At 39.7% G+C, this 26364-nt stretch overlaps 1 protein-coding gene across 2 annotated transcripts in view; it reads left to right on the forward strand.

The window, feature by feature from the left end:
• The window catches only part of rsrc1 (arginine and serine rich coiled-coil 1), a 236644-nt gene that overhangs the window by 72115 nt on the left and 138165 nt on the right, over positions 1-26364 (forward strand). For both annotated transcript variants that reach the window (XM_003218172.3, XM_062976711.1), the window contains one exon: positions 17095-17131. In XM_003218172.3, the coding sequence (XP_003218220.1) occupies positions 17095-17131 (37 nt within the window). The remainder of the gene's footprint in view (positions 1-17094; positions 17132-26364) is intronic.

Genomic DNA, 26364 nt, shown 5'->3' on the forward strand with positions numbered 1-26364 from the left:
AGCCATAACAAAATATACCAGAAGTGATATATGAAATTTAACTTTTACTACTTAATCAAGAGTTGCAGGGAAATAACTCAAGGCATGTGCTAAAGAAGAAAGATAAAAAAAAATCCTTAGAATTAGTATAAAATAATTTTTTTAGAAATTTCATCATAATATTTTATGTGATATAAAATCTAGGTAGTTCTGCTTATGCATATTTCTTGTCCGCAAAGATCAATTCAGTAAGAAAGGTAAGACATGTGCATATTCAGAAGTTGTCTCTCTTCTAGTCATACTAAATATTATTAAAAAATGAAAATGTGGAAGGATAATAGGTTAGGATAAGGACCTTGTAATTCTTCTTTCTCAACTGTCCTAATAATAGTCTGATGCTGTTGAATTTGTAGGGTTCACACTGTGATGAGAACTGCTTGCTTTCACATACTCTTGAATTAAATGTTTGAAAAACAAATGCTTTTAGAAGGAACTCCTTTGAAAAATCTGAGCCTGACTACTAATAAAATACAATCAGCTCTCTGTATCCACGAATTCAATCATCCATGGCTCGAAAATACCCCCTCACCCAAAAATCCCCGAAAGCAAACCTTGATTTTATGTAAGAGACACTATTTTACTATGTCATTGTATAAGATGGAACTTGAGCATCCACAAATTTTGGTATCCATAGGGTGTCCTGTAACCTCAGAGGATACTAAGGACCCACTGCATTTGAAACATTCAGATATTCACAGCTTTGTGTTATAAAGCCCTTACATCCTCACACATTTTTTCCCATTTCCTGTGAGTTACTGAGAGGATTTGATTAAATATTACTGTGTCTCTGTGTAGATCAGGGTTGAGAATCATACAGGCTCCACCTACTTTGACATCTCCAAAAAGGGGAAAAATCTTCATCCAAAAATTGTGTTTGGGAACGTTTTTGCCCTCTAGCCACTCGTAACGAGAGATAATGGTGCACCTAACAAAGTGTGCTGACTTGCCTTATTTTAGTATAAAACAGTTGGAGGAGGAGATTGTAAAAATAGTCTTTGAATCACCAATTTGCTTACCGCGAATATCACTGATACACATACTTAACAATACTTTGAAGCAGGGATCAGTAAACTGCAGCTTGTAATATATGCTCCTGGGTCCCTAACTGAGAAACTTTTCAAAAAAGACTTTTTGGACTCTAAAATGTTCTCAGGATGACATGTAGGTATGTGGAGGACATTTCCCCTGCCCTTCCTAATGTTCAAAACAACTTTTTTCTGATTTGTTTTCAAAACAATGATTTTTCAGCGTAGTCTCTGAAATTGGACATATGGTAGTTCTCATGCTGGTGCAGTGAGCTCGGACCTTCTAACAAGCTCTCTAGCCCTTTATGGCTATAGCCGCGGCCACCTTCCCCAGAGGCATATAGACTATTGGAGATGAAAAAAGCCTGGAGGAATAAACATTTTTTCATAGGTTGCGGCAGCAAGTCTTCAGTAAACAGTGCAAACAAAGTTGCACTAGGAAAGAATGAGATTATATTTTCATCTGTACTACTGTAGCTGTGTCTCCCTGCCTACAGTAGCTGCCTTTAGTCCCTTATTGGGCACAAATAAACAGGAAAATAGAGAAAAGGCCTTCCTCACCAGCTATAATCTATTAGCATGGCCATTTAAATGGAAATAATAAAGAAGTTAAAGCTGGTGAAAGAAAAAGTCAGCCTTGGATGCATTTTGGAAGACATTTGGAAGACATTTTCTAAAAGATTGAAAATGTTGTTTTCTTATGCAAAGCATCAGTTTCCAATTTTTATGTTAAAGAAGTAATGTTTAGAAGTATATCTACTTGGTTAACTGAAGTGTACCTGTAATATGTTTTGCATGGGACTGTCTTTAAAGAGTTTTGAAAAGCTTCAGCTAGAGTCAGAGTGTTAACTGGTGCAATATACTCGGACCATATATACTTACTTAGGCGATCCCTCGTAGTTTGAGGATGATGGTCTTCCAGTTGTGGGGTCTTGAGGGTGGGTTCTTAGGTGGCTGAAGAGATGTATTCTTGATCTGCATGTTCTCCCGCAGTGAGGACATAGGTTTCCAGGTGGAAGATAGTCTCAGTCAGGGTTGGCTTGATGGGCCTTCCTCTTGGCATGTTTCTCCCTTAAGCCCTCAATTCGTGCTTCTTCGAACTCCACAGCACTGCTGGTCACAGCTGACCTCCAATTAGAGCGCTCAAGGGCCAGGGCTTCCCAGTTCTTAGTGTCAATGCCACAGTTTTTAAGGTTGGCTTTAAGCCCATCTTTAAATCTCTTTTCCTGCCCGCCAACATTACGTTTCCTGTTCTTGAGTTCGGAGTAGAGCAACTGCTTTGGGAGACGGTGATCGGGCATTCAGACACCATGGCCAGTCCAGTGGAATTGATGGCGTAGGAGCATCGCTTCAATGCTGGTGGTCTTTGCTTCCTCAAGCACGCTGACATTTGTCTGCCTGTCTTCCCAAGAGATCTGCAGGATTTTTCTAAGGCAATGCTGATGGAAATCCTCTAGGAGTTGAGTGTGACATCTGTACACTGTCCACATTTCGCAGGCATAGAGCAGGGTTGGGAGGACAATGGCTTTATAAATGAGCACCTTGGTATCTTTACGGATGTCCCGATCATCAAACCCTCTCTGCTTCATTTGAAAAAATGCTGCACTCGCAGAGCTCAGGTGGTGTTGTATTTCTGCATCAATGTTGACTTTTGTGGAGAGGTGGCTGCCAAGGTAGCGGAAATGGTCAACGTTTTCTAATGTTACACCATTGCAGAGGGGTTAGCTGGTGCCTGTTGGAAGAGCACTTTGGTTTTCTCGATGTTCAATGAGAGGCCAAGCTTCTTGTATGCTTCTGCGAATGTGTTTAGAGTGGCTTGTAGGTCTTCTTCTGAGTGCGCACAGACTACGTTGTCATCGGCATATTGGAGTTCTATAATAGATATTGTGGTGACCTTGGTTTTGGCTTTCAGTCTGCTGAGGTTAAATAGCTTGCCATCTGTCTGATAGATGATTTCCACTCTGGTGGGAAGTTTCCCATCAACTAGGTGAAGTATCATAGCGATGAAGATGGAAAATAAGGTAGGGGCAATAACACATCCCAGCTTGGCATCTGATTCCACCTTAAATGGGTCACTTTGGGAGCCATTGCTGTCCAAGACTGTTGCCATCATGTCATCATGGAGGAGCCACAGGATGTTCACAAATTTGTCCGGGAACCCAGTTTTTTGGAGGATGGTTCAGAGAGCACTGCAATTCACTGTGTCGAATGCCTTTGCAAGATCAATGAATGCCATGTACAGAGGTTGATTTTATTCCCTGCATTTTTCTTGGAGTTGTCCTGCAGTGAAGATCATGTCCACTGTTCCTCTGGAGGGGCAGAAGCCGTTCTGGGATTCTGGGAGGGTGTCTTCTGAGACAGGAAGAAGGCAGTTTGCAAGGATTCTTGCAAGAATTTTCCCAGCGGAGGTTGGAAGGGAGATACCGCGATGGTTTCCACAGTCTGTTCTATCCCCTTTCTTGAAAAGGGTGATGATGGTGGCATCCTTGAAGTCTGCTGGGATTTTCTCAGTCACCCACACCTTTTCAATGAGCTGGTGGTGTTGTTGTATCAGCTCAGGTCCACCCTCTTATGCAATTGTCCTGTTACAACAGTTCCACCGACTGCCAATCTGGTTCCCAACCCAATTCAGACTTCTAGTTATCACCTATAAACCCTTATATGACTTAGGTCCAGGCTGTCTGACAGACCATATTTCACTGTCATGGCCCTGAGATCCTCAAGAGAGACTATTCTCTCAGCTGTACCACTTTCAGTGGCTGCCCCAAGCTCTGCAACTCCCGTCCCTGGAAAGCTAAAATAGCCCTTTTCTTGCTAAAACAACACAGTGTTCCCTAACCAATTCTTTAGACACTTTCTAAAAGTCTGCTGAAATAAAATAGCGGTTTGTTTGCTGAAGAAAGAACTGGAAGGAGGAGCCATAGCAAAGGAGTTCCAGAATCTAAGGGCAGCTACTGAGATGTCTTCTCTCACAACTCCAAGAAGAAACAGAGTCACTACAAAATAGTCCCATCCCAGTGAGATGGCCCAGAAGTATACTGTGGTTGAACGATTCTGAAAGGTCCAGCAAAACCAACAGGGACACACTCCCTCTGTCTAGATCACTGCGTAGATAATCCATCAAAATGACCAAACTGACTCTGTTTTGTAACCAGGTTTGAGATCAGAATAAATTGTATTTGATAATTTGTTTTGTCCAGGAGCTCCTTTAGCTAACCCAAGAATGAATGATAATTATCAGTTGTAGAGGACTCCAGAGATTACTTTTTCAACAAAGGCAACAGAGATTTCTGTTCTGTAAATGCAACACTCGCAAAGTTGTGACATGTTGAGAGTCTTTCTGGAATGGTATGGGGAGGGGCCCCCAGGGTTTCAGTTTTAGACCAAGTGCCTTTGCAATCATGCAAGAGACCTCTAAATCCAAGTTATTGTTGTTTAATATGTAAGTGGTCTTAGAAAACCTTTCAGTTAATAGTTCTCTGATTTGCTGAATACATTTAAACATATTTCCTTGACCATCATATCATTTTCTCAGTGGCAGTTCATGTTCAAAATTCTTCTTGTAAGCAGAAAAAATGTATATAACCTGCTTAATTCATCAGTAAGGATAATGTAACAGTAATTAATACTTTTATTTTATATAAAATAGATTAAAAGTTTACTAATTTCTCATTTTACATCATTTATATATTACATGTTGGGGATTGTGAAATTAGAAATTAAAACTTTAGAAATACTCCTTCAAACATTTTTGTTTTATGAGGCAACTTAATACAAGGATAATAATTTTCAAGAAGTATTTGTTTAATATGATTCATTTTGTAAAATTGTGTTATTTTTCCTTGTGTGCCAAATGCTTTTAAAACAACAGACTGAGGACCTGAAGGAATAGAGGAAATAAATGGACGCCAATGTGTCCAAATATCTAATTTTGCCTAAAAGCAAGTGCCGGCAGATAAATGTCCATAAAGGGATTTTTTTTCTTAAGCCCCGTGGATTTTTTTTTGCAAGTTTTTGTGTGAGTTAGAAATGAAAACCATTCATCTAGTGCCCCAAAGAATGGCCTTATTGAATGGAATAACAGTGTAATGTACCATTGAAGGCAGGATTGAAAGTGATTATCTTGTTAACTCTTGACAGTTACCGCCAGCTTGAAACAGAACTGGCAGGCTTGATTTGCAAATGAATTACAGCTTTTTCATTTTGTGCCAGGATCATCTTTTTATATTCTGATATGACAGATGCTGTGTTCCCTGCTTTTGTTTCTCTTCAGTTTTATACTTGCAAATAAAAAACAAAAGATTATGATAGTAATTTTATTTGCATCTTTTCTCTAGGAGTTTATTCTTTGTGGAGAAGTTTTTAATCTTATATTTTCAGACGTTTCTTTAAGAATACTTATTGTTGCTAGTAGAATGAAATTCCATTAATTTTAAGTAGAGTAATAATTAGGTGAATCTAACATATTTATATGCTTTCTAAAAATGGAAAATCAATTAGTCCTTTGCACTTAAAAATCAGTCTTAAATGTAATCCACTGATATTTCTGTGTGCTCAACCTGTATCTGATGGTAGGTGAGCAAAATATTATATTACCCCCAATCATAACAAAAATATTACCAGTGAGAGACCAAAATGGAGGAAACTGACTCATAGCCACTTTTTCTATTTAGATAATAGGTTTAGTTGATCTCCTTTGAACAAGAAGTAGGGCAAGTGTAGTTGCCTCTATCCTGCCTCCAAATATAGTTTTGTGGTAAACCTGGCAAAGAGCCCCCGTTTCCTTCCCTACAATTTACTCACTTGGAATTCTGTAGAGAAACATAAGGTTCTGAAGTGGGTGAAGATTCATAGCACAGTGATTGTCAAAGCATTAGCAACAACCTTGTTCAGCTGCTGGGTGTGATGATTTCGTATTTGGACTTTATCTTCTCTTTCTTTAAAAAAAGACCTCCAGGATTCATAGGTAGATTGATCTTTGCACTGTGTAAATATCAGATGGGCCATACCATTCTGCCTAGAAACTATTGGTTTTTAGTGTGCAAATTGCTTCCTTATCATCCTTGTTCCTTTCTTTGCATTCAGGATGGCTTCCTTCCTGTGTACCTTGTTCAGAAACGTTCTGATTTATTCGGCTCTTGTTTAGTTAGTGCTGTTGCCAGTATATAGGAATTGCAATTTAAATAAGATATTTTTTCTTCAACCTTGACCTGTGCTCTCTTTCCCCATTTGCTAATGATTATTCCATAAATAAGGGAGACAATTTACACATGTGTCTTTAGTACTGTATAAAGGCCTTTTTGTTTTCAGAATTCCAATTTGTGCAAGTTATTTGGTTTTGCCTTGTGTACCATAATTAAACAAGGAATATAACTGAGCTTCATTAGGTTACTGTAGCAGTATAGCTTCTCCATGTTAAGCAATGATTTGGGCAGAAATGCCAGAGGTTGACTATTAAAATTGTACCTCAGCTTTGTTATGCAAGACTATGTTACCTTCAAGTGAATATATTTATTTTGCTCAGTTATAGAAAAAAAGATCTATATCCATCTTCTTACTGTCATGACCATAGTTTGTTGTTTCCACAAATATAGTTTTCATTCCATATCTCAGCTTTATAGTCATAAAAAGAATTGTTGTTGTTCTTAGCTGACACCAAATCCATTTCGTCTTATAGCAGCCTTATGTATGAGAGACATCCAGGTCACCCTGTCATCAACTGCCTTGCTCAGGTCTTGCAGACTCAAAGCTGTGGCTTCTTTGATTGAGTCTTCCTTTTTTCCTACTGCCTTCTACCTTCCCAAGTATTATTTTCTTTTATAGCAAGATATGTATTTGGCTTGATTTGCTCTAGGACCCATTTATTTGTCTTTTTTGTAGCCCACGGTATATGTAAAACCGTTCTTCATTGTACTATTTCAAATGAGCTGATTTTTATCCTATCAGCTTTCTTGATTGTCCACCTTTCAAAACCATACATAGAGATTGGAAATACACTATGGACAATCCTAATTTTAGTGTTCAGAGGTATATCTACACCCTTCAGAATCTTGATACTTAAAAATTTCTCTACTTCCCTCATAGCTGCCCTTCCAGATCCTTGTCTTCTTCTGATTTCTTAACTGCAGTCTCCATTCTGATGAATGAATGAGACAAAGTATGAAAAAATCATGAACTATTTCAATGCCTTCAAAATTATATAAATCATCTGGAAATACGAAGTTATTTTTGTATTTACCAGAGAAAAATGTTTGTGTCAGTCTAAGTTTTTCTTGTTGTGACAGAACAGAACAAAGAGAATGAAGCCCCTTTATGTACTAAATACACTATTTTTTTCTGAACCGCAGTTTCTAATCACAATTTGTTGTACGTCATGCCATTTGTTCTGTCTTTTAACCATATAGTTTCAACAAAGATGTGTCCCCCCCCCCCCCCCCGTGAAAGTTTTGCATTTTGTACAGAGCCAATTCATAGCTATTGTTTTGTCTATGAGGCTTTCACAAGCAAATTGGTATTGCTTCAAAAAGCTATGTTATGTTTAATTAAGTTGAAGTGTTGTATATTATGGGTCCGTAGAATTACTATCATAATATTATGCTACTGGTTCTTGTAGATGTGGTACACATGGTTATTTGCAGTATTTTCCTCTCGATATTGCCTGTTGATTGTTGTGAGGGGGTTGATTTGGAAGATAGGAACATGAGATATGTGGATGTGAAGGAGAAATTGGAAGAAAATTATACTTCTCTGAAGTATCAAAATCCAGTTACAAGCCACACCCCAGTAAGTGAATGGAATGCTCTTGTGCATTTTAATAATACTGCTTTTGTATACACAGTTGCTCAGAATTGATATTTTGGTGAGGGTAGTGTTTGTGGAAGAGGTAGTTCTGTATATTTATTTCTGTAGTGCTCAAACAGGACTTCAATTACATATTGATACATAAATTAATATTAAACAAGCTTTCTTCTCTCTTATCTTGAAGTGATTATCTGTGAATAGTATTTGTCATGGTTAGTTCCTATTGTAGCCTCTCTTCGTTTATTCTGGTATTAAAATGTATAACTTGTTACCTGTGAAATTACACCATAATTTGTGACTTCAAAAGCATTGTAAATGATTGAGACAATACTTTCAGTTTTTTGCTTCTTCATAGAATATGAATATTAAGGATACAACACAAATTGTGTAATTATCTCAAGAATCAACACCGGGATCCCTGCAAACAGTACTTTTTGCTTTTTGTCTTGAGAAACAGATCCTCTACACCAGGGGTCCCCAAACTTTTTAAGCAGAGGGCCGGTCCACAATCCTTCAGACTGTTGAGGGGCCGAATTGTCATTTGAAAAAAAAAATACAAACAAATTCCTATGCATACTGCACATGTCTTATTTGTAGTGCAACAACAACAACGAAAGAATACAATATTTAAAAATGAAAACAATTTTAACCAACATAAACCTATTAGGATTTCAATGGAAAGTGTGGGCCTGCTACTGGCCAATGAGATAGTCAAGTTAATTAGGATTGTTGTTGTTGTTGTGTGCCTTCAAGTCATGTCAGACTTTGGCCGAGCCTAAGTCTAAAATTATTTATTTACTGCATTTATTTACTACATTTATATCCCACCCTTCTCACCCTGAAGGGGAATCAGAGCAGCTGTATGTACATACAATCTATATATATATAAAAGAGTGATGGAATGCTGGCACCGAGCAAAACAACAAAACTAAACACCCCCCAATCTCGAAATTTCACAACACAATCCATCATCCACGCCTCGAGGTTGAAACCACAAAATATCATGTCACGAACCTCCAAAGGGCCTAAAAAAACCCCCAAAACCAGAGCTATTCAGTGCAATTCCAATGGGCCACAGCAACGCGTGGCAGGGCACAGCTAGTATATTATATTATTAGCATAACACAATATTAGCATTATATATTACTATATTGAACTATACCACTATACTATTATATAATATGTAATATATAATATATAATTAATATTATTATATGGTATTACTATTAGTATTATATTGTATAACATAAGATTATTATCAATATTATATGTATCTACAATATATTATATTATTAAAACTGATATAAAAATATTATATTATAAAACTGAGGGTGGGGGCCAGGTAAATGACCTTGGAGGGCCGCATCCGGCCCCCGGGCCTTAGTTTGGGGACCCCTGCTCTACACTATCACACTATGCTGCCTTTATCTTCAAAAGCAGTTTTCCATGAGGTATCAAAGTCTGGTATTTGATCAATACACACATACATTTTGAGTGTTCAGACCTATATTCATAATTCTGTAGACTGCTGTTCTTGCTAATGTGTTACCTTAGATATTATTGGATGTTAGTATGTAATACATGAAATAAGAAGAAGAGTTTCATGGAAAATAACAAGTGCCACAAAGTTATTTAGAGCCACCTCAGCTGTGTCTTTTAGTCTCATAATGTTTGTTTTGTATATGTTCAGCTTTAGCACTTCCTGTTTTAGAACCATATGTTACACCAATATTACGTTCTGTGCTCCTTCAACTACAAATTGGATGAACAGACAGTGACACTTTTTCAATATTATTACATTAAACCAAGTGGATTTTGATTGATAACCTAATATTCAACTAATGCAAAACATCAATCATGGCAAGTATATTAATTATTTAATATTGCAGTCTAATTCAGAAATCGATGTGCTGCATGAGGGGAAGGGAAACTCGCTGTTCCCAGAAGAATTAAGAGAGGGAATGATTAAAAAAAAGACCTGCTATACTCTTGTGTGTTAGTTCGATACTAATCTTTATTCATTTGCCAATAATCTCTTCCCATTTTCCACTTCAGGACCATTTTATCAGTTTTGAGATCCATAATTGAATTAAGTCTGCTTTCAGCACAGAGCAAAAAGAGTTGCACAAATATTGATGAAGTCATGACAGGGACAGCACAGGAGACAGGCTACTAAAAAGACAGATCTGATACCATTAGCTGGAAGCTCCCTGTATCAGTGACCTGGATCCTGCTTCCTAGCAATTACATTCATTAGGACCTTTGGCACCAAACCGTATAAATACAGGACCTGAATCCTCTTTTAATAATGCATGACAAACCATAGTGAATTTTGATTATTACTATGTTTGATGAGTCCAAATTTTCTGTGATTGGTTTTTTTAAAAAAAAAATCAACTTGACAGGAACCAATCTTTATTTCTGATTTTAAACTTGAATCAAAATTATGATTGTAGGATATTTATATGGACACTTCTAAAAAGTGTTTGTGCAATGAATGTTTTAAATTGTACTGTATAATTTGATATTGCTACTGTAAAGTTGGTAATTTATATGTTTGTGATTAACCTGTTACTGCATTTTGCCCATTGCAGTTTGCACAGATTGCAAATTAGAGTTACAACCTGCACGTTTATTTGCATGGTACAACCTTCTTCTGTGGCATGGACATTTTCTAATATTAAAAAGTTCCCTCTAGCTATTATTTGCCATTTGTTCTATATGTATTCCCGCCATCCTTTTGGCTATCTGGAATAGCTATGTTATATGTGTTTGAACATGTGTTGCAAACTCAGGCACAGCTCAAGCATGGACATACTGATTCTAACTAAGATAAGGCTGCTTTGCCCCATATGCAGATGTAGTCCTTATCCAGTTTTCCCACCCAATATGGATTCAGCTATTAGCACACAATAGAGACATCAATGCAAATAATCATAACCAATCAGTGTCTCAGATTGTTTGGATTTGTGTTTTGTTTTACTTATTATTTAACCGTTAATGCTTCCTAACTATGTAATACTCGTCTACACAGAGGTGGAAAAAAGGCAGTAGGTGAGAAACTGCTTAGGCTCAAATTTGTGCAGAGTGCCATTATTTCCACAGGTTACACTAAAGTCAGAGAAAATATATGCCAGTCTATTACAAAATTAAATGCAAGTCCTGTTTACATGCACTTTGGAGACAAGTGTGTGTGTGGTTTTTTTTTGTTTTTGTTTGTTTTTTGCAGTTTACTCAATTGGCTTAACTGTTCCAAAATAAAGGAAAATATTTACTCTGGTCGAAATTAATGTGTTCCAACCTGCATTATTAAAGGGAAGATATATGAAAGTTGACACTGTAAAATACATTTTGTGGTATTGCTCCTTTTATTTTGACCTTCAACACCATTTTAATGCTCCAGTTTTAAAAGGTATACATGAGATATGTGAAGCGGTTTTATATTGATTATCTTTTGGCTGATAACTTCCCTCAGATTACAGCAAAGCTAGACTGCTTCTGTGCAGAAGCAACCATAAGTCAGCATAGGATGCTGATGTAATACTTAAATATTACAATTTTATATTATTTTGTGCTCTTTTATTATAAATATTTTATATTTAGCATTTTGTATTTTATGATTGTTGACCGAAATATTTATGCATCAAACATTAGTTTTTTTAAAAAAAAACTGTATTGATATTGGCTGCCTAATGACATAGTTTTCTTGTGGTTTGTGAGATAAAAAGAAAACATAAAACAAGTACCGCACAAAGCTTTTCAGCATTGAAGCCTAAAACAAAATCCACAGTATAGCTGAACATCTGCAATATATGATCAATGGGGCAAAAATTCAGATTTTAAAGTACAGCAATTCAAAAGCTTGGAACTATTAAAAACAAAAAATCCGAAAGATTAAAGAAATTGCCAGGCAAGCCTATGTGGGAAAACTGTTCAGAATACTGCTGAGAAGGTCTTCTCCCTAGTAGTTGCCAAATTTATATCACTTAGACGAAGCACATGGTGCTGCCGCCACCAGTTCGAACAGTTTCAACATCAACTGTTCAGTTGATGGCATCTCAATGTTCTTCCTATTCTTTGTGTCTTGCTGCGATGATCATAGGACCTCAATATTTGAAGGAGTTCCTTTACCCATATATTTTTGCCTGAGGATGGATCGCTTCTATGCACTCAGTTTGTGAAATGTCTTCTCCTTGAAGATCTGACTGGCATTGACATTAGTTTCTTATCTACACAATGTCAAAACATGGTTTTCAATTAAAATCTTTATGACCTAATTTTGTGCATGTAAATGGTTTTAATCTTTTAATCCATAGTTAACTCTTAAATAGTTGAGTATGTTTTTGGACTTTACAAGTTTTCATTGTGGCTTTAGATTTTGATTTGTTTTAAAATGTTTGAATTGTTTTTACTTGTATGTCATCCTGGCATCTCTTTATGTGTTATGGGACATAAATATTTTAATAAATCAAGAAACCCCACAAAACTTGATATCTGAAACTTATCATTCAATAGAACCAGAAAATGATAAAACCATAAACCATCTTGAAGAGGAGTCTAGCAGGAAACAATAAAGTGGTATCAGATTATTCGCAGAGATCCAGAATAACATTTCTTCTTTCCTTTGTTTTGTTCCTGACGTAGATTATCACTAAGGGCAATCATGTCAGTTTATTTGTATATTTTTTTCTCTTTATTTTCCCGTCTTTCTTTCCGAACTGAGTTTGATGTTGGTTCAAAGCATAATTGTAGGCAGATACACATTAAAAGTTACAGTAAATTACCATCTTAAAATGTATGTCAAAAATAGTTTACAAAGCACAGTGGATAAGATTAAAAAATTAAAAGTCTATCACCGGTGCTTTTAGAAGCTCTGTTTTTAGCTTCCAGTTACTGGAAGTTGTCTCGATAAGAAGGTCTTTGTATGCCAGAGGAAGAACAGCAGGGAGGATGTTATGGATGCTTGTATTTCACTTCAGCTATGAAGTGAAGTAGTTTCTGTTTTTTTTCTGGCCTTTGACATCCATGTTTGAATGATACAATTTTTCTCACTTCTTTTGAGTTTATTCCGTATTGCCATATGTGTTTAGTTGTTTATTTCAATTTCTTTACAATGTGTCAATTCCCTGAGGAATCAGATCTGGCTATGGTGACATATGCCTTGATTGAATCCCAGTTGAATTACTCTAACTCACTCTTCAGGGGGCTGCCCTTTTGCAACTGTTCAGAAACCGCCTCCCTGTATGGACTGGTCTGAGTTCTAAGATTCTTTCTGGAGGACATCGTCTCAGGCCCACCACAATTACTTACTCATTTGGGGAGGACATGGAAAAGGTCTTCTCCCTTTTGCAAGAAGCCCAATTTGCCCCTTCCCTGTTTTCTTTCTGCCTTTTTTTTAGCCAGGCTTTTTATTGATTTTTAAGCGATATGCTGGAATAGTGTTGATAGTGGTGTGAAGTGTTTCTATTCAATTTCTTTTTAATTGTGATTGAAACATATTGCAAACTATTAATTATAGGTTTTTAATACTATTGTATTGTATCACTTTCGTAATGTATACTTTAGCCAAGCTTTGCTTTAAATTTTGTAAGCATCCTTGATTCCTTTGGTCGGAGAAAGGCAGGGTATAAATTCAATGAATAAGTTGGGGAGAAGGGGAGGCTGGTCTCCATTTGATGAGGTTTCTAGTCATTGAAATAAGTGCTATCTTTAAGGACAATCTTTATAGTTTATGTAGTACAGTGATGTCTTGAGTTAAGAGTTTAATTTGTTTAATGACTGAGCTCGTAACTGAAATCACTCTTATCTCAAAGAGAATCTCCCATTGAAATGCTATTAATCAGTTCCACTAGCCCCCTCCCCATTTTTGTAATGTGCTTTTAATTCTAAATAAGATAGGTTTATGGATGTGTCTTTACCATGAACCTCTTTATCTGCTGTATTTGTGAACTATGATAGACTTTTTAAAAACTTTGGTAGTTAAATGGGTATCTTGACAAAGAGAGTATCAATTTGCCCCGAGTTCTTTTTTTAGGCAAGAGCAGAATTTGCAGAGCTTGGAAGTAACAGGTTATAAAAAAACTCTGTGGTGAAGTTTAGTGTTGCTGTTGTTTTTGTTTTGACAGCAAGAGCATAATAATGTTTCATTTCAAAAATACATAAAGAGTATGATAGTCTTATGAGGGGTAAGTGCGTATAACAAGAAAGTTTTCTACTTTTAAGGGCAGCCTTACTTTTAAGGGCATTTCAGAGGCATTTTCAACATCATTTTCAAATTTTATACTATTCTCTTTTCAGTCCTTTCCCCTATTCCCTAAAGAGGAAAAAAGAAATGAGTAACACAGTTACTGTTCTTTTTTTCTTTTTGCAAAGGTGAAAAGTAATGAATTATCTTTTGGGACTTTGGAATACATTGCAAAATGAATTAATTTTTAAAAAGATCTATTATAACTTCTGTGGATCTTGTCAGGTTACTTAATGTTTTGAAAAAAGATTGTGAGGTGAAGTGCTGCAACTCCACTTTGGATGAGATTAAACTTGGTTGAAGTTTCTTAGTGATGGGAAGTAAGACATAGATTCTGCAGCTGGCTTTGACCCCAACCCTCCACATTTATTGGGTTTAGGGGGCAAAGTTCCCCCTCAAAAGTGAAAAACCTCAGTAAAAAGGAATTGCTACTATTTTACCTCAGGAAGACTCCCTCTAAGAATCCCTAGGTCCACCAGCATCTCTGCAATCAATTTCTAGCAGAAGCTAACCATAGAGTTCCATTTGGGGACCTAGAAATTTCTAGAGAGAACATTTTAATCAAGTCCGTAAATAATGAAATCCACAAAAGTCAAATCCCCAACTGTATATTATCTGGCTTTCTCATTTGTCTATTTGAAGATGATTTGAAGAAATTAAGTATGTGATGTAGCAATAGAAAGAATATAAAAATATTTTTGAAATTGATGATAATGTGTTTCGTATGTGGAGAAATCCTAATGAGAATGTGGTTAGAGAGACTTTGTAGGTTGTTTTCTGTACAAAACGCATACATTTCTGTGCAGAAAACTGCTTCCAACTCAGAAAATTCTATAATTGGGAAATTATTTCATAGAAAATTCAAAATACAGTTTTTCACACAGGAAATACTATTTCTTGCTCAGAAAATGCTATTTATTTGTCCCAAATCAAATAAGTCCCAAATCAAAGAATCACAGTAGAAGGTAAAGGTTGCAACCCTTTGTTGGTTCCTTCAAGAATTAGTGAGGAATTATAACCCTAGTGTGATATTACATTTATCTGGATTTCACTTGCCAAACGTAGATACTGTGTTCCTTTATCCTTATCTTTATAAGATGTTTTTAAAATAACAGTGAAAAATGCATATAGTATACAGGCAGTCCCTGGCTTACAAATACCCGACTTACAAATGACTCATAGTTAAGAAAGAGGGGTGAGAATATAGAAAGTGAGAGAAATCTACCCCTCGGGTGGGAAATTCACTCCTGGAAGAGTTATCACAAGGAAAAGGTATCTCAACTGAAGCTTTATCACCAAACCTTGTTTCCATAACAAGCCAAATTTTTCAAAACCGAATTAGCATAGGGAAAGTGAGGTTAAATATTCTGAGCAGGGGCACAGATAGCAAAACAAACACTCTACAGGGGTGTTAACCCTTTCTTGTGCTATCCAAATGTGTATATATATGGCTGGAGTTACACTTTAAATGTGCCTGTTCTGACTTACATACAAATTCAATTTAAGAACAAACCTACAGAACCTATCTTGTTCATAACTTGGGGGCTGCCTGTATAGTGATTAATTTACAGATGCACTGTCCCCTGATTAGATTTCTAATTTGATTTCCAACACAAATGATCAAGGTTGGGTTTTTTGTCCCATAAAGTATAGTTAAATAAATAAATAATAAATAATAAACTTTATTCATATCCCGCCACCATCTCCCCGGAGCTAGTTGGGGTGGTTCACAGGACTCACTCAATAGTGAAACACAATACAAATACAATAAAATACAGAGAGATAACATTGATAACAATAAAAATAACCCCATTATACAGCAATAAAACCCCATATCAGGTACAAGTACTAAAACACCTGGTGAGTTATAAAATAGCTCCTGTGTACAATATCTGTCCTCATAAAGTGCAGCAGTGACCACTCACTAAGTCGTCAAATATAGTGAGCACTATCTCTAAACATGGTCAAAAACTTGTGTGAAAAGTCACGTTTTCAGGTGTTTCCAGAAAAAAATGGAGGGTGGGGGCTACCCTAATCTCTTTAGGAGAGGCATTACAAAGCTGGGGAGCCATCACAGAGAAGACCCTCTCGTCCACACCAACCGTACATGAAATGGAGCTGGGACCGAGGGAAGGGCCTCCCCTGCAGATCTTAGGACCTGCGTTGGTTCATAGAAAGAGATGCGGTCTCGAAGATAGGCTGGAGCTGAAGCGTATAGGGCTTTATAGGTAATAACCTGCACTTTGAATTGGGCCCAGAAACTTGTTGGCAGCCAGTGGAGCTGCTTTAATAGGGGCGTAATAATAGTCCTTATTATTATTTCCATGTTTTATTGTTTCATAATAATAAAGTCCAATTGATTTTAGGAGGTGTGCTATAAGAATGATGACTGTTTTTAGATCTAGTCTTATATTTTTTTTTAAAAAACAGAAGCACTTTTTAATGTGGGCGTATTTGGATTTTGGAAATGTGAGCATATATGTTCCCTTAAAGATGTGTGAATTTAGGAATTTATAATACATCAATTTTTGATATATTAAATTCTCAAAGTTGTGCTAGGTTCAACTTTGAAAGATCTGCTTTTCACAGAAAGACCATTACCGTATACCTATATGTATTAAATATAATTAATATCTAGCATTCCCTCTGTGCATGTTTCAAGAGCTGTTCTGATCCTGGGTTTGATAAGACTCAAAAATTGTGCCAGCTGCCACTAGTAGGGTATAAAATTTATTTTTCAGATATACATTTGTGTTATCTTTTACTGATTAGATTATAAGAATTAAAACATTTTAGTACTACATGGATTCTGCCATTCACGGTGACTGGACTTTGTTTTAATAATTTTAATAATTTAGGTTTGGATATTTTAAAAAGCCACAAAACAGCATGGCTTTCATTTCATTTTTAACTTTCCAAGTTAAACATAAATAATTGCAGACAAAGGTTTAGCAACTATTTAGAACTTTTGTTCTTCTGTTACAGGGATGCTGGAAACATCAAAGCTGGATTAGAACATCTGGTAACTTCTAATTTTCTCTTGAATATTTGCATCATCTTTGATATCTGCATTCCAAATGAACACTTTTGAATGAGCTTTGAATACCTTGAATTGAGAAAGTCAACTATTTCCCAGAGGGTCAGCTTACTGTTATTATGTGAAGGCACTTACATTTTCATTTATCTTACGTTTCAAGGGATTTTAATTTTTTTAATTTACTTTTTTTGATGTAGAGATGAAATAAAATGGGGGATAATCCTTGGATTGATGATTGCCTTAATTATAAACAAAAAGTTGTTTGGTGTTGGATTTTGTGGCATATTCTGATCTGAAAACAACAAACTTGTTATTTGGAAACAAGCATTCAAATTTTGCATGCACAAATATGGCATTTTAGTAATCCTAAAGAAGTTCACATCTTGTTATTTTGGCTTTATATTATGAATTATGTAGCCATTTAAATTATATGTAGCTCTTACAGTATTTTGAATGAAAAATAGTTAAATTAAGCAAATTTTAAATTGAAGACATGCTTAGTATTCCATAAATAATAATTATGAGAAAAATAAATGTGTAATAATGCCAGATTGCAAAAAAGAAATCCTTTATTCAACTGGACATTCATCTCACTTTCCCCTCTTCGGTGCCTCAAACCTTCTTAATAGTTATTCCTGAAGAGCCGAGGATTTGGCATATATCATACACTGTTGGTGATTTGATGGATATTTCAGACATCCCTCTCAATTTGAACAAGTAGAAATGCTTTACATTTGCTTGTTAGTATTTCTTGAATCCTACCCATTTAAATCAAATCCAGACCCACATCCATAGTGACACTTGTAGCTTTGGGACTTAGTTTAGTTGCTCTTCCCCAGCCTAGTTTCTAAGCCCATTTGAGGACACAGGGTTTTTATTTTATTTAGGATGCTGGATTTTCAGGGCATGTTGTTTGGGACTCTGCAGGACAGGGAGTGGTAGTGGTGACAGTTTGCTGTTCTAGTTCCACTGTCAGAAGTGATTGGATATTGCCCAAAGTCTAGTTTTCTGTTAAAATCTGACTAGGACTCGGCAAAGAGGGACTTCTTTGATCATCTGACACCAAACACTATTGTTAAGGAGACATATCAAACAAGGGGGGGGGGCAGTAAGAAATTTCCCTGAACATTAGCTGATTGAGAAGGCAGGCATCTGGATATCTTTGATCAGTGTTTTTATTCTTCAACAGGTCTTTCAATATAAGTAGAAAACATGCAAGCATATGTCAGGTAGCTAACACTTTCTATGAGAGAAGATGCTCCCTGAAAAAATGGAGCTCTGCTCTTCTAGCAGGAAGCCCATTCTCTGGCAGCACAACAAATACTGTAATGCCTTTGGAACTGTAATGCCAACATAATTTGCTGTTGAATAAAAACACTTTGGTTTTTAGGATACCAATTAATTGGGGATCTCTTCTTAATAAACTAACCTGTACCACAGCTCAGTAGTAAAGCAAGATAGTTACAGAGAAAGGCCTTTTTAGTGTCACAGCATACATAATAAAACATAAGGTTTCTGATGTCAGTTTGGCTTTCAGGGGATTGGTTTTCAGTCATGAGTGCTGTGGAGAAGCAACGACTTAACTTGCATAAGGATGACTTCAGGCAGTGCTTCCTCAAGCACAATAACTTACTTAAAGTTAAATTTGGGAAATTCATGCCAGTATTGTACTTTAAAGATGAAAATCTAGGTTGATATATTAAAAACAGAAGTCAAAACTCCTAACTTGCAGGTAAATTTGAGTGACATTAAGATTAGTAGAAATAATATTGTTTGACTTCAGGAGGTGTTTTTTGTTCTTTGAGCCATAATACTTAATGAATTGCAAGAGCTGTGGCAAGTGAATTGTCATTATACAACCTTCCATTAATGATCGTAGAACCTTATCTGTGGCTTTTTCTAAATGAAGAGAACAATCTCTTTCAGCCTTTTCTAGTCTGACATTTTAGAATGATGACCAACTTGTCCTTGTGGTCAAGAAAAGACGTTTGACCATTTTAAGTGTTGAGTTACAGACTGTCATTAATAGCTTGTTAGCCCATCAGTGGTTTGTGTATAGTACTGCCTTTCAGCAATGTAGGCATTCTCTTTGTAACATGTTAATCAATAACCACCAAGAGGAGCTACTAAAAGCTTTTCCTAAGTTGGGCAACATACTTCATGCATCCCTACTTGTAAAATTATTAATTATTTTTATTGGTACTGAAACACTTAGAAATACCTAATCTATGTACTTTTAAAATCATGTGTGGAATGTCACAATTAACTGTATGTGCATATGTGTTGGAAAAACATAGCATAGATTTGGATTGTACAAAAACCAGTACTGAATTTTTAAGCATTCAGTTTTCACTTCTAAATTAGTAAAACACTGGAGAAGGATAGGAGTGGTAGCCTCCATGACAGTCCCCTCCGTTTGAAGGTCCTGCTATTTAATGCCAGATCCGTCAATGGTAAATCAGCTATCATCCAGGATTTGATCCTGGATGAAGCGGCGGATCTGGCTTGCATCACCGAGACCTGGTTGGATGAGCCCGGCGGGGTAAATCTCGCCCAGCTGTGTCCTCCAGGTTTCGGGGTGCAACAGCAGGCCAGAGCCGGGGGGCGGGGAGGTGGGGTTGCGGTGGTCTTTCGGCAGACAATCTCCCTGGTCAGGTGCGCCATCCCGCAATCTGCAGGTTTTGAGTGTGTCCATCTTAAGGTGGGTACCCGGGACAGTTTGGGGATTCTGCTGGTGTACCGTCCACCCCGCGACACGGCAGTCTCCCTGCCCAAGCTGGCAGAGGTGATCTCTGGTGCGGCGTTGGTCTCTCAGCGGCTGGTAGTGCTGGGGGACTTTAACATTCATGCCGAGGCCACATTAACCGGTGCAGCTGAAGACTTCATGGCCGCCATGACGACCATGGGACTGTCCCAAGTGATATCTGGTCCCACTCATCAAGCTGGACACACACTTGACCTGGTTTTTGTTGCGGCAGATGGTGAGGTCGGAGTGGAAGAGCAAAATATTCTTCCGTTGTCATGGTCCGATCACCACCTGATCAGTTTAAGACTCACTGTGACCTCAAACCTCCGCAGGGGTGGTGGACCCATTAAGATGGTCCGCCCCAGGAGACTGATGGATCCAGATGGATTCTTGAGGTCTCTTGGGGATCTTCCTGTCATGGAGGCTGATGATCCTGTCGATGCCTTGGTAGACCGCTACAATAGCGAGATGTCCAGGGCAATTGACATGATCGCCCCCGAACGTCCCCTCTCATTACGAAGAGTCACTTCGGCTCCCTGGTTCACGGAGGAGCTGGCAGTGATGAAGCGCTCGAGGAGGGGACTAGAGTGCCACTGGCGGAAAACTTGTAGCGTTTCTGACCGAGCACGGGCTAGAGCCGCTATTAGGGCCTACTCCGCGGCTTTGCGGGCAGCCAGGAAGACCTTCACGACTGCCTGCATAGCGTCTGCAACTAACAGACCATCGGAGTTGTTTCGGGTTGTCGGGAGTTCCTTCACCCTCCTGAGGGGGGAGGGGCACCCGAAGACTCGGCAACTCGGTGCAGCGAGTTCGCGCACCACTTTGCAGACAAAGTCGCTCAGATTCGCTTCGACTTGGATGCTAGTTTTGTTGCAATGCCAAAAGAGGTAACTGAGGCACCTGTCTGTTCGAACTTGTGGGATTCGTTTCAGCTTGTTCGCCCGGATGACGTGGACAGGATCCTTGGGGCGGTGAGAGCGACCACTTGCTCTGCAGACCCTTGCCCCTCGTGGCTAATTAAATCGGCCAGAGGAGGGTTGGTAGAGTGGTTTGTGATGATAATTAATGCCTCTTTGGATCAAGGCAAATTTCCATCTGTCCTCAAACAGGCCATAGTGAGGCCTATATTGAAGAAGGCCTCCCTTGATTCGGCCATTCTAAACAACTACAGACCAATCTCGAACCTCCCTTTCTTAGGCAAGGTCCTGGAGCGGTTGGTTGCCTCGCAGCTCCAGGGTTTCCTGGATGACACTGATTTTCTGGACCCATCGCAGTCTGGCTTTAGACCTGGTCACAGTACTGAGACGGCTTTGGTCGCCTTGGTGGATGACCTCCGCAGGGAGCTGGACAGGGGGAGTGTGACCCTGCTGGTTCTCTTGGACATCTCAGCGGCTTTCGATACCATCGACCATGGTATCCTTCTGTGTCAAGACCCAGGCTAAAGAACACCAATAACCACGCGCAGAGTCATAGAATCATAGAATCATAGAATAGTAGAGTTGGAAGAGACCTCAAGGGCCATCTAGTCCAACCCCCCGCTAAGAAGCAGGAAATCGCATTCAAAGCACCCCCGACAGATGGCCATCCAGCCTCTGCTTAAAAGCCTCCAAAGAAGGAGCCTCCACCACGGCCCGGGGGAGAGAGTTCCACTGCCGAACAGCCCTCACAGTGAGGAAGTTCTTCCTGATGTTCAGGTGGAATCTCCTTTCCTGTAGTTTGAAGCCATTGTTCCGTGTCCTAGTCTGCAGGGCAGCAGAAAATAAGCTTGCTCCCTCCTCCCTATGACTTCCCCTCACATATTTGTACATGGCTATCATGTCTCCTCTCAGCCTTCTCTTCTGCAGGCTAAACATGCCCAGCTCTTTAAGCCTCTCCTCATAGGGCTTGTTCTCCAGACCCTTAATCATTTTAGTTGCCCTCCTCTGGACGCTTTCCAGCTTGTCAGCATCTCCCTTCATCTGCGGTGCCCAAAACTGGACACAGTATTCCAGGTGTGGTCTGACCAAGGCAGAATAGAGGGGGAGCATGACTTCCCTGGATCTAGACGTTATTCCCCTATTGATGCAGGCCAAAATCCCATTGGCTTTTTTAGCTGCCGCATCACATTGTAGGCTCATGTTTAACTTGTTGTCCACGAGGACTCCAAGATCTTTTTCGCACACACTGCTGTCAAGCCAGGCGTCCCCCATTCTGTATCTTTGATTTCCATTTTTTCTGCCGAAGTGAAGTATCTTGCATTTGTCCCTGTTGAACTTCATTTTGTTAGTTTCGGCCCATCTCTCTAGTCTGTCAAGATCGTTTTGAATTCTGCTCCTGTCTTCTGGAGTGTTAGCTATCCCTCCGAGTTTGGTGTCATCTGCAAACTTGATGATCGTGCCTTCTAACCCTTCGTCTAAGTCGTTAATAAAGATGTTGAACAGAACCGGGCCCAGGACGGAGCCCTGCGGCACTCCACTTGTCACTTCTTTCCATGATGAAGACGACGCATTGGTGAGCACCCTTTGGGTTCGTTCGCTTAGCCAATTACAGATCCACCTAACCGTAGTTTTGTCTAGCCCACATTTTACTAGTTTGTTTGCCAGAAGGTCGTGGGGGACTTTGTCGAAGGCCTTACTGAAATCTAGATATGCTACATCCACGGCATTCCCTGTATCGACCCAACTCGTAACTCTATCGAAAAAAGAGATCAGATTAGTCTGGCATGACTTGTTTTTGGTAAATCCGTGTTGACTATTAGCAATGACCGCATTTGTTTCTAAGTGTTTGCAGACCACTTCCTTAATGATCTTTTCCAGAATCTTGCCTGGTATTGATGTGAGGCTGACCGGACGGTAATTGTTTGGGTCGTTCTTTTTTCCCTTCTTGAAGATAGGGACCACATTCGCCCTCCTCCAATCTGCTGGGACTTCTCCTGTTCTCCAAGAACTCTCGAAGATGATTGCCAGTGGTTCTGAAATAACTTCCGCTAGTTCCTTCAATACTCTTGGATGTAGCTGATCTGGCCCTGGGGACTTGAATTCGTTTAGAGTGGCCAGGTGTTCCTGGACAACTTGTTTCCCTATTTGGGGTTGGATTTCCCCCAATCCTTCGTCCATTCCATGTTGCTGAGGTTGAAGATGGCTTTCTTTTTGTGAGAAGACCGAGGCAAAGAAGGCATTAAGCAGTTCTGCCTTTTCCCTATCCCCTGTCACCATCACCCCATCTACTCCTTGCAGTGGCCCTATCGCCTCCTTTTTCTTCCTTTTTCTACCAACATAAGCAAAAAAACCTTTTTTGTTGTTTTTTATGTCCCTGGCAAGCCTGAGCTCATTTTGCGCTTTAGCCTTGCGAACCTTTTCCCTACAGGAGTTGGCTATACGTTTGAATTCTTCTTTGGTGATTTCTCCCCTTTTCCACTTCTTGTGCATGTCACTTTTGAGCTTTAGCTCAGTTAGAAGTTCTTTGGACATCCATTCTGGCTTCTTTGCACTTGTCTTATTTTTCTTCTTTGTTGGCACTGTTTGCATTTGCGCCTTGAGTATTTCACTTTTGAAAAACTCCCATCCATCCTTAACTCCCTTGTTTTTTAATATCGGCGTCCATGGAATGCCGCTCAGTAATTCCTTCATTTTTTGGAAGTCAGCTCTCTTAAAGTCCAGAATGCGTGTTTGACTTGTCTTAGTTTCAGCATTCCTTTGTATTGCAAACTGCAGGAGCACATGGTCACTTGCCCCTAAGGATCCAACCACTTCAACTATATTGATCAGGTCTTCCACATTTGTTAAGATTAGATCAAGAGTTGCTGATCCCCTTGTTGCCTCTTCTACCTTCTGGACCATAAAATTATCTGCAAGGCAAGTGAGGAATTTGTTGGACTTTGTACTCTTGGCTGAGTTTGTTTTCCAGCAGATATCGGGATAATTGAAATCGCCCATGACTACTATATCTCTTCTTTGTGCCTGTTTGGTCAGCTGTTGACAGAAGGCTTCATCAAGTCCTTCATCCTGACTCGGAGGTCTGTAGTAGACACCCACGACAAGATCTTTTTGAGTCCCGGTTCCCTTGATTCTTATCCAGATGCTTTCAAGCTGGTTTCCCGGATTACAGTCTTGCATTTCTTCTGCAACGTAACTGTTTTTGACATATAAAGCTACTCCCCCTCCTCTCCCCTTTGTTCTATTTCTGTGAAAGAGGTTATAGCCCTCAATGGTTAAATTCCAGTGATGGGAGTCATCCCACCAGGTTTCAGTGATGCCTATGACATCGTATGTGTGGTGCTGTGCTAGGAGTTGGAGTTCGTCTTGCTTATTTCCCATGCTCTGAGCATTAGTGTAAAGACATGTAAGCCCCTGTGACCTCCCCTCGAACTGTTTATTTGGGATTATTGTGCTCTCTGTACTTGGTCCTTGCTGTGTTTGTGCAGCCCTCCGTTTAGCCTTACGGCGGTTCCCTGTGGTCGTGGGTAATATAGTGTTCGCCAGGCTGTTGTTCCCCTCCCCCAGTGGATTTAGTTTAAAGTGCGCCTGATGGCAGTCAGGATTCTATCTAATATCTTTATTATAGGAATATATAAAGTCAATAAAAACAAGTGAATAATATAGTTCAGAAGTAGACCTTTCAGGAAAGGTCAAATATAGTCCAGGAAAACAATGTCCAATATGAGATATTAGAGTCCAAAGTTATAATCCACTTGACCGAAACACACACTATTTGGCAAGCAATAGTGTGGGGAACTGTCCATAGTCTTTCGAGGCTTAAGGTAAATCCGAAGGAAACTGGGAAACAAGGCTTGAAACTAGGAAGCAAGGTCCGTATTTAAAACGCAAGGCAAGGCAAGACTTGAAACTTGGCAAGATCAAACTTGAAACAAGGCAAACATGAAACAAGAACTGAGTCCATAGAAGTCCGTGGAACAAGGCAAGGCTGGAAACTTGATCCGGGAAACAGGGAACTGGAGTACGAAGTCTACACACGATCTCACTCCTCAAGCTGACGAATTGACTCCGCAAGATTTCCTTCGTGGCAAAACACCTAAATAGGGTCTCGTTTCCCGCCAGAAGAACACTTTCCCTGGAGAACTAGAAGTGAAACCCAACTCTGTCCAGATGCATGACTCCTTAGAATTTCCCAAGGGAAGCAGAGCTAATCAGCTAATTGTTTGGCTGCGATTCTGGCGCTCCGGCGATTCGCCTCCCTCGCTCCTCTATCTCTATTATAATTGTCCTTTCGAGAAAACGGGGGAGAATTCTGCCCAAGGCTTGTTTGGCTGACTTCTTGAGGGCAAACATCCTCCAGGTGCAGGGGCTCCGTTTCTGGCTGAAACGGTGGAAATCCCATGTTTTCCTCCTCGTCTGCCACAATAGTACTAGGAACAGTACTACAAGGCCCATGAGACATCACATTCTGGGATGGCTCTCCGGGATGGGCCTTGGAGGCATGGCTCTGTCGTGGCTTCAGTCCTTCCTGGAGGGCCGTTCCCAGTTGGTGAAGCTGGGGGACACCTGCTCGGACCCCTGGCCTTTGACCTGTGTGGTCCCGCAAGGTTCCATACTGTCCCCCATGCTTTTTAACATCTACATGAAACCGCTGGGAGAGGTCATCCGGAGTTTTGGAGTTCGGTGTCATCTCTACGCAGATGACACTCAACTCTACTACTCCTTTCCACCGAACTCCAAGGAAGCCCCCCAGATACTGAACCAGTGCTTGGCAGCTGTGATGGGCTGGATGAGGGCGAATAAGCTGAAGCTTAATCCCAACAAGACAGAGGTCCTCCAGGTCAGTCGTATGTCCGATCGGGGTATTGGGTGGCTACCTGTGCTTGACGGGGTCGCACTCCCCCTGAAGGCGCAGGTCCGCAGTTTGGGGGTCCTCCTGGACTCAGCACTGACGCTTGATGCTCAGGTGTCGGCCGTGGCCGGGAGGGCCTTTGCACAATTAAAACTTGTGCGCCAACTGGTCCTTACCTCGTGAAGTCTGATCTGGCCATGGTGGTCCATGCCTTAGTTACCTCTAGACTGGACTATTGCAATGCACTCTACGTGGGGCTGCCCTTGAAGACGGCCCGGAAACTCCAACTAGTTCAACGTTCGGCAGCCTTGCTTCTAACTGGAGCAAATTATAGGGAGCGGTCAACTTTCCTGCTTAAGGAGCTCCACTGGCTGCCGTTCACCTTCCGGACCCAATTCAAGGTGCAAGTGATCACCTACAAAGCCCTGAACGGTTTGGGACCCTCCTACCTTAGTGATCGCCTCTCCCCCTACGAACCTGCACGATCTCTTCGTTCGTCGGGGGAGGCCCTCCTCTCGCTCCCACCTCCGTCACAAGCACGGTTGGTGGGGACGAGAGAGAGAGCCTTCTCCGTGGTGGCCCCCCGGCTCTGGAACTCGCTCCCCAGGGAAATCAGGCAAGCCCCCACCCTGGTAGCATTCAGAAAGAGCTTGAAAACCTGGCTCTTTACTCAAGCCTTTAGATAAAGATTGCTAATCCAGAAGCA

Source organism: Anolis carolinensis, chromosome 3 (genome assembly GCF_035594765.1).
Source record: "Anolis carolinensis isolate JA03-04 chromosome 3, rAnoCar3.1.pri, whole genome shotgun sequence".
Lineage (NCBI taxonomy): Eukaryota > Metazoa > Chordata > Lepidosauria > Squamata > Dactyloidae > Anolis > Anolis carolinensis.